Genomic DNA, 8,964 nt, shown 5'->3' on the forward strand with positions numbered 1-8,964 from the left:
TTTTCCTGACGGCCAGCAGAGAAACCTCACAATGTGTCCTGTCCTAGTGCTGCCAGGCCCTGAGGCCTGGCACTGTCCCTGAGGCTGTCCCCCACCACCCAGAGGCCAGCAGTGTGGCCTGTGCAGCTGTGATGGGAGGAGGCAGCTGTGTTTGCAGAGCCCCCGCGCCCCAAGGCCCCACTCCCCAGCCCGCTCCACCGCTGGCACTAACTCAGGCTGTGACACGCTGGCTGCCCATGCTGCTCTTCCAGCCACTGGCTGTGGCACCACCTCCAGGGAGACACTAGGAACGGCTTGATGGGAAAGCAGACAGCAGGAGGGAGAGAGGAGGAGGGGAGGGCTGGAGGGGAAGACAAAGGAAGGGGTGCGGCAAGTGGCAGGCACCCGCCCCAGGGAGGAGAGTGACCTCAGCGCTGGAGAAGCCTCTGCTCCGAGTCAGTGAGGACGGAGGGCAGCTCCAGGGCACGGAGGGCTCTCTCTCCAGCGCTCTATCTGTGGCACGCTACCACAGTGGTGGGGACCTGGGCCTCACTGGCCACCCGGTGCCAGCCTCGGGATAAAGGAGCTCCGGGCTCTTGCTGGGACGGCTGCCACAGCCCCAACGCCTGCCTGCTGCTGCTCCTGCTGTGTGAGTACCCGGGGTGTGCCTGTCCCCCCAGAACCTGCAGTGCCGCAGAGGGAAGCCCGAGTGGGCTGTGGAGTCCTGGGCGCAACTCACCCTCCAGCGTCCTGCGTACCTCAGAGGGTAGCGCCAGCATGAGTAACCAGGGACGCCGCAGCCCGGACAGCCGGGCTGCAAGCTGGCGGTGCCAGTGCTGCATGCCTGCGAGGTACCTTGGGTTCCCACAGACATGCCTGTGGACCCAGCTGTAACCTGCCTGGCTTTGCTTTCCCCGAACGAAGGAACGGTGAGGCCACGCCTGAGCCCAGAAGAGGAGCACTAAGGAATGTTCAGTGGCTGCCCCCTCGGTCCCTATCCGGTGGCTGGGGACCAGCAGAGGCAGCTGTAGTGCTCTCCCTCCTCTCCTAGGTGATGGAAGCCCCAACCCCGGCCGCTGCCCAGGGCAGGGCCCTCTGGGCTCTCCTCCTGGCCACACTTGGCTCTGTGGCCGGCCAGCCGCTGGGGGGAGACCCCGTGTGCACAGCACGGTCCCTGGCCAAGTATAGCCTCAGCTTCATGGGCAAGTGGAGCCAGACGGCCTTCCCCAAGCAGTACCCTCTGTTTCGGCCTCCTGCACAGTGGTCTTCCCTGCTGGGTGAGTGCAGCCCGTCCCCCCACCCGTGTGTCTGCCCTGCAGGGGACAGTCACCCGACAGCTGCACTGCACTTCACAGTTTGGAGGGCACTCTCATCCCATTCACTTCATGCAGGAAAAATGTGCTGAGAGCCTGCTGCATGCTTGGGCTCTGGGGACGGGTGGGGCAGGACAGCCAGCCATGGGGAGGGCCAGCGGGACCCCGTCCCACCCGCAAGGTGCCCGGGCAGCATGAGGCCGCAGGATGTCCACATAATGGCGGGAAGTGGGTCCGGTGCCGAGGGCACTGCTCACGCGGGGGCCTGCGGGGGTCTGCAGGGGCAGCGCACAGCTCTGACTACAGCATGTGGAGGGAGAGGCAGTATGCCAGCCACGGGCTGAGGGACTTCGCTGAGCGCGGCGAGGCCTGGGTCCTGATGAGGGAGCTGCAGGCGGCCGGGGAGCAGCTGCAGAGTGTGCACGAGGTGTTCTCAGCGCCCGCCGTGCCCAGCGGCACGGGCCAGACCTCCACGGAGCTTGAGGTCCACGCCAGGCACTCGCTCGTGAGTGGTGGTGGCCAGAGGGAGGGCAGGGGCGTGAGCCGTGGTGGCCGCCTCACTGAGAACCCGTCCCCCAGGTGTCCTTTGTGGTCCGCATTGTCCCCAGCCCCGACTGGTTTGTGGGCATTGACAGTCTGGATATGTGTGACGGGGACCGATGGAGGGAGCAGGTCACCGTGGACCTTTACCCACATGACGCCGGGACAGACAGTGGCTTCACCTTCTCTTCTCCCAACTTTGCGACCATCCCACAGGACACGGTGACAGAGGTGAGAGGACGAAAGCCCTAGGCGAGGGGTGACAGCACTGGCCACTCAGGGAGGCTCCTGTTGCCCAGCTTTGTCCCTTGTTTAGAAGGCACCCCTGTCCGCAGCATCCCCGTGAGCAGGGTGCAGCCCTGCCCCAGGGGAGCCTGCTGCGCTGAGGAGGGGGGAGAGCGGAGGGCCCTGGAGACCGGGTCTGTTCCCCAGGCCATGAGCCCTGCTCCCCAATAAGACACGGAGACCACCCTGGGCTATGTCGCCCAGAGGAGGCCCAGGGTGGGGTGTTTTCTGCACTGCTCCGCTGGACCCCGCACTAGCTCCAGTCTGGGGCCACAGAGCAGAAGTAGGTGGGCTCTGGGTTCTCGGTCCCTGCTGACATCGCCCCATCTTCCCCCAGATAACATCCTCCTCTCCCAGCCACCCAGCCAACTCCTTCTACTACCCACGGCTGAAGGCCCTGCCCCCCATCGCCAGGGTGACCCTGGTGCGACTCCGGCAGAGCCCCCGGGCCTTCGTCCCACCCGCCCTGGACCTGGCAAGCAGGGGCAATGAGATCATGGACAGCCTCTCAGGTACACGGTTCCCACCCCACTGCTGGGCTCACACCTCGTTTCTTGCCCCCAACAGTCGTGACCCTGGGGCCAAGCGCTCAGGCTCACGGGAGCTGCCATGTCCAGCACTGGTGCAGGGGGCAGAGCATCACTCAGGTTTGTCACACGGGGCGTGTGACAGGGTCCCGAGTCCCTGCACCAGGCTCCTCCCTCTCGCCCTTAGAAGAGCTGGGAAAGTGAGTGTCTACCCCGTGGAAACAGCGGCACTCAGAGGCCAGACACAGCTAGGAGGGACTGTCTGCGGGGGGGCAGTGATGGCACTGTAACAGCCAGCACTCTCCTGAGGCCAAGCCTGTCGCCCACATGTGACCCCATGAGGTGGAACGGTCCAGAGCCCAGGCAACGTCGTTCACCCTGATGACACATCCTCGTAGCAGCCCGTACTTGCAACTGAGGTCCCCAACTGTGAGCTAGGCTCTTGGGTGTGATGAACCCACTGCCAGGCCAAGCCACCGAAGCCACCAGGGGTGCTAGGAAGGGAGTCAACTCAGGCCAAGGCTACTGTGCTCAGATGGCCAAGGGTGCCGTGCTCACAAGGTCACTTGAATCTCTGACAACTTCAAAATGGGGTAGGAGGGCTCGGTACAAGATGATGGGGTCCTGGGGATCAAAGCATTCAGTACAAGACCACGGGGATTCTCGGGGTCAGAGTATTCAGTACAAGATGACACGGGTCCTGGGGTTCAGAGCATTTGGTGAGGACGACACGAATTCTGAGAGATTTGATGGTTGATTCTCTTGCCCCACATTTATAAGCAAAAGTGTTTCACACGTCCACAGCCCAGAAGTGAGGTGTGGAGGAGGCCCCAGGCCCCGTCACTGGTGAGCCCACGTGGCCCGTGTCACAGCTGACAGGAAGAACACTTCACTAAGTGGATCCCTCTGTCCCTTCCCCAGCAAAGGGCATGGTGGGAGTGTTCATGGAGGTGGCCCTGCCCCCTGGGGGAGGGCCTGTGTGCCAGGTGCTGGCGAGCGCGGGGGGCCACACTCCGTCCACGGTCAGCTCCGACACATGTCAGTGACTGGGTTCGTAGCAGGAGGTCTAGACCCTCAGTGCGCGCCCCCACAGCACGTTTCACAACAGGAGTGGTCCCCACTCACCCCGGGGACCGTGAACACAGCTAAAAGTCCCCCAGGAGTTCCTGCCACCACGATGTCAGAGTTGGTCCCCAAAGCCCCAGACAGTGGACACGAGCACAGCATCTGGCTCTTAGCATAGAAATATTAAGTCAAGTCGTGGTTTCTTAGGAGGTGCGTTTAGTGGCATCTTCTCGCAGCTGACTCTGAACTGTGCTGAGAAAGGCAAGAGTTTCTTCCCCATGCACTCCGAACCACCTTGGGCCCCCTTCTGCCCTCGCTCCTCCTCCACGCGCTTCATGCACGGTCTCCCCTGTGCTTGCTCCAGTTCCAGAAACGCCGCTGGACTGCGAGGTCTCCCTGTGGTCCTCCTGGGGGCTGTGCACAGGTCCCTGTGGGAAGCTGGGAGCCAAGAGCAGGACCCGCTATGTCCGTGTGCAGCCTGCCAACCACGGGGCGCCCTGCCCTGAGCTGGAAGAGGAGGCAGAGTGCATCCCTGACAACTGTGTGTGAGCCCCTCAGCTCCATGGCAGCTGGGTCAGGGCCACACAGAAAGTGGGCCAAGCTGGCAGTGTCATCACCTCTCTGAGCTCCCTGCTGACTGGTCCCTTCACACAGACATGCCTGGGCCGGAGGGGCCGCGGTGAACAGGCGCCTCCTTTCTGCAAGTGCTGCCGGGGTGGGGCCCCACGGCGGAGGTAGGCTCCCTCTGGTGGAGGCTCCCGAGTCTGCTCTGAGTCACATCCAGGATGTCTACCACGTGCAGCCACTGTTTGCCATGGCAACGGTGTGTACTCAATGCCCAGGCAGGTGCACTGCAGGACAGCAGGGTGCCCCAGGCCAGGAGCCTGAACCCCACACGCTGTGAAACAGCTCGGACCTAGTGCCCAGGCAGCCGCTGGCACAGTAGCCTGGCAGCCATACTTGCTCCTTGGGGCAAGACTGCCACCAGTGTTTGCTGCTCTAGGCATCCAAGCAGGTGACGTGCAAGAGACAAGTAAAGGGGGGCAGGCTGGGACACCTCACCTAGCATTGTTACCTTACTGATCTATGCACTTGAATAAAAACTATTTCCTGACAGTGGCATTTCCTGGATGGGCACTGGGCAAGGGCAGAGTGAGCAGACACAGGCCACCCACCCACCCTGAGAGGAGGGTCTCTCCCAAACAGGGGTCACGCCCCAGACACAGGCCTTTCTTGCACTTGGCTCTGCATAGAGAAGAAACAAATTGTCCTTGAAAATTCCTGAATATAACCCCTCACTCACATGGACATGCGATCTGAAAAATCCTAGTTAAAAAGGTTTTTAAAAAATTCCTGGGCTGGTAATGCCCTGAGGTGCCTAAAGAAAATGAGCGCAAATCTTCCCTGGAGACCCCACTGTGGACTCAGGACTCAAAAAATTCCCACCATGAGCTCACAATCAAAACCCACCAAACACACAGGAAAACAAGCAGGACACGCCTAAATAAGAGGCAACAACAAACTGCAAAGTCGCTATGTTGGGATCAGCACATATACCGTGTTTCCCTGAAAATAAGACCTCGCCAGACCATCAGCTCTAATGCGTCTTTTGGTGCAAAAGTTAATATGAGACCCAGTACTGTATTATTTATATTATATTATATTACATTATACCCGGTCTTATAGTAAAACAAGACTAGGTCTTATATTAATTTTGCCCCAAAAGACACATTAGAGCTGACTGTCCAGCAAGGTCGTATTTTCAGGGAAACACGGTAGGATGTGATGAAACATGCTGACTGTGTTACCCAAGCCTGAGTGCAAAACTCCAAGGACACCACGGAACCAAGCACACAACACAACGCTAGACTTAAACCTGAAGAGACGGCGGCAGACTGGACCCCAAATCCATGTGCTCTCTACGAGACATGTAAAACCCTGAAGGACACTGAAAGGCCGGGAGAAGATACTATGGTAGAGACCCCTGTGGACACCCATGTCTGCTTTCCCCCCTTTCCAGAAGCAAGGCATGGTGGGCCCTGGGCAGGGGGAGAAATGACAATATCATTGGGGCCAGAACATTTACTGCTCAGTGAGGCGCTCCAGACCCCAAAGCGCATGTCGACATGGAGGCACCTCTGCAGAAGCCACCTGGGCCCAAACACTGAGCACGCCCACCTCCAGAGGACCTGTGACCGACTTCGAAACCATCTTTGTTGTGTTAAAGCACTGAGATTTGAGGGAGACAGATCATGGAAGTAAGCCAGCAAGGAAATCCTGTGTTAGAAAACGCTCAGGCTCTGGAGAAGAGGGGATAGAACACTGCTGCCAGTACAGGTGGTGCTGGTGGTGCTGGTGATGACGATGATGGTGTGATGGTGATGGTGGTGATGGTGACGGTGGTGCTGGTGCTGATGGTGCTGGTGGTGGTGGTGATGGTGGTGGTGGTGGTGATGGTGATGATGGTGGTGGTGGTGGTGATGGTGATGATGGTGCTGCTGGTGGTGGTGGTGGTGGTGATGGTGGTGGTGGTGGTGGTGATGGTGGTGGTGGTGGTGATGGTGATGATGGTGGTGGTGGTGGTGGTGGTGATGGTGGTGGTGGTGGTGGTGGTGGTGATGGTGATGATGGTGGTGGTGGTGGTGGTGATGGTGGTGGTGGTGATGATGGTGCTGGTGGTGGTGGTGATGGTGGTGGTGGTGGTGATGGTGATGATGGTGGTGGTGGTGGTGGTGGTGGTGATGGTGGTGGTGGTGGTGATGGTGGTGGTGGTGGTGATGATGGTGATGATGGTGATGGTGATGGTGGTGGTGATGATGGTGATGGTGGTGGTGATGATGGTGCTGGTGATGATGGTGATGGTTATGATGATGTGATGGTGGTGCTGACAGTGATGGTGATGACGATGGTGGTGGTGGTGATGATGGTGATGGTGGTGGTGATGATGGTGCTGGTGATGATGGTGATGGTTATGATGATGTGATGGTGGTGCTGACAGTGATGGTGATGACGATGGTGGTGGTGGTGATGATGGTGATGATGGTGGTGGTGATGGTGATGGTTGTGATGGTGTGATGGTGGTGATGATGGTGCTGACGGTGATGGTGATGACGATGGTGATGACGATGATGGTGTGATGGTGATGATGGTGATGGTTACGATAGTGTGATGGTGTGATGGTGGTGGTGCTGGTGCTGGCGGTGTTGATCACAGTAGTGGTAGTGCTGGTGGTGGTGGTGCTGGTGGTGCAGAACACTTTCAGGAAGGTAGATGGGGACACCCTCACTGATGAGCCCACCTCTGAGCAGAGCTCTGAAGGAGAAAATGAGGAAGTCTGTATCTGGTGATGAGTGTCCAAGGCAGACAAACAGCCAAAAGCAAAGGCCCCACTGTGTTAGGGAGACAGCCAGGAGGCCTGTGTGGCTGCTACAGAGAGTTGGGGGAAGCCTGGTGGGAGGCCCGGTCAGATGGGTTGTGAGCTTGTGCTCCTAGTGAGATGACTGGGGTGTGGTGTCATGGCAAGGCTTCGAATGAAAAATAACAACTCCTCAGTATACGATGTGAAGACTCATCTTGTCATTCTGAGAGTAGAGTACAGGAGGGCAGGAAAAGGCAGTGAGTCAGAGGTTATAGCAATAACACAGAAGAGGGAGGTTTGGCCACACAGATGCGGGGGAAGAGGTACAAAAATGGACGAATTTTGGTTTTCTTTGGATGTAAAGGCAATACAGATACTCACAGACTGGCGACAAAATGCGGAGATGTCTCAGCCAACCCTGTTCACAGCATTAAGTTCAGGAAGGTTTTGGCCCAGCTAGGTCAGCCCAGGGAGAGAGAGAAGGAACGAATGAAGACAAGTTTATTGCTGTGGGTTCTGCGACACTTTCATTTACCGAACAAGTGAGGGACACTGGGCCAAACAAGGTTGTCCCAGCATCCACACTGATACCTGTAGGCCTCTTACATAGGCTAGCAATGTACGCTGGGTTTCAAGGGGGCTGCAGCCTGGGCCCAGCAGGTGCAGGACCCAGAGCTAGCATGTTGAGTGGCAATGGAAGTGCTCAGCAGTGCTAACTGCTGAAGGAGGGGAGGATCTCTGGACGGGTCCACTGCGCTCAGCAACACCAAGCAGGTGACGGGGGCTGGGGCTGAGCGGTTGGTGGCATTGGGGTGGCACTGGGGGGAAGAAGGCAGGATATTGACAAGTGATGGGAGAGGACCTCCTGGCAAAGATGGTAGACTGAACTGTCACATCTAACCCACTTCTGCCCAAACTCCACTAAAGCTATAGAAAAGGATGTTTAGAGGACACAGCCCAGATGCTCCGAGGGGACATCCTCCACAACACAGTCCAACTAGACCCTAAACTCTGGATGAAAACACCATCAGGGACTCTGTCCTTCTCAGAAGAGGTAGGGGAGCACTCTCCCTTCCTCCTCCTCCTTCCAAAAATAAACCAACAAAATAATGGAACTGGGGCTGGAGCAAAGGGGAGGTGGGGGTAGGCCAAACTAAGTGAGCAGCTGGGAAAGGCAGGGCTCCCTGAGGGCTGCTGTTGAGTGGGGCCTTCAGGACAGTGGTGTCCCTTGATATCAGGGAAGAGCAGAAGCAGTTTAATACCAAGAGAACAGCACTGAAGGAAGCTTTCCCAACGGCAAGTGTGGGTCTCAGGCCTCCCACCAATCCCAGTCACCAGTTAAACAAGAAAACAAGTCACTGGGATTAACTGAAAGTCAGCAGGAAAATATCCAATAGATCCAGACACCCAAGATATGAAATTGGCAGAAATAGAACATAGAACAGGTACAAATGACCAATCAACAAGGGAAGATTAGAAACAAACAGGTACTTTTGGAAATAAAGGACTGTGTGGGCTGACAGGCCTCAGTCAATAGGTGAAAGCTAATCCAGGCACAGCTGGAGAAAGAGTTAGGGAACTGGAAGATGTCACTGAGGACATCACCCAGAATGCAGCACAGAGACGAAGAGGCAGAAAACTTCAGAAAGATATGGAAGACAAAATGAGAAGTTTTACAATGTTTTAAATGTGACACTTTGAAAAATGTAACGGGGATAATGGAGAAGAAACTATTTAAAGAGAAAATAGTGCCAAAGTTACAGAACTGGCTAAAATTAGAAGGTATCTTCAGAACCAAAAAGCACAATATATCCCAAACAGGACAGATGAAAGCCACCCATGCCCATGCGTACGACATGAAACCGCAGAGCACAGGCACCAGACAGGACCTTCAGAG

The 8,964-nt window shown here is 57.1% G+C and overlaps 1 protein-coding gene across 2 annotated transcripts; it reads left to right on the forward strand.

Annotated features, from left to right (window-relative positions):
• The first annotated feature begins 335 nt into the window (after nucleotides 1-335).
• Nucleotides 336-4,823, forward strand: SPON2 (spondin 2). Of its 2 annotated transcripts, XM_081047558.1 has the most exons (6): nucleotides 336-628; nucleotides 1,031-1,256; nucleotides 1,574-1,797; nucleotides 1,872-2,063; nucleotides 2,455-2,629; nucleotides 4,074-4,823. In XM_081047558.1, exons 2-6 carry the CDS (start codon nucleotides 1,034-1,036, stop codon nucleotides 4,256-4,258), a joined length of 999 nt encoding a protein of 332 aa, XP_080903684.1. In that variant the 5' UTR covers nucleotides 336-628; nucleotides 1,031-1,033; the 3' UTR covers nucleotides 4,259-4,823. The 2 variants fall into 2 exon arrangements, with proteins under 2 accessions (XP_080903684.1, XP_080903685.1); XM_081047559.1 differs by lacking the exon at nucleotides 336-628 and having other exon boundaries at nucleotides 946-1,256.
• The last annotated feature ends 4,141 nt before the right edge of the window (nucleotides 4,824-8,964 follow it).

Source organism: Rhinolophus hipposideros, assembly GCF_964194185.1.
Source record: "Rhinolophus hipposideros genome assembly, chromosome: 1".
Lineage (NCBI taxonomy): Eukaryota > Metazoa > Chordata > Mammalia > Chiroptera > Rhinolophidae > Rhinolophus > Rhinolophus hipposideros.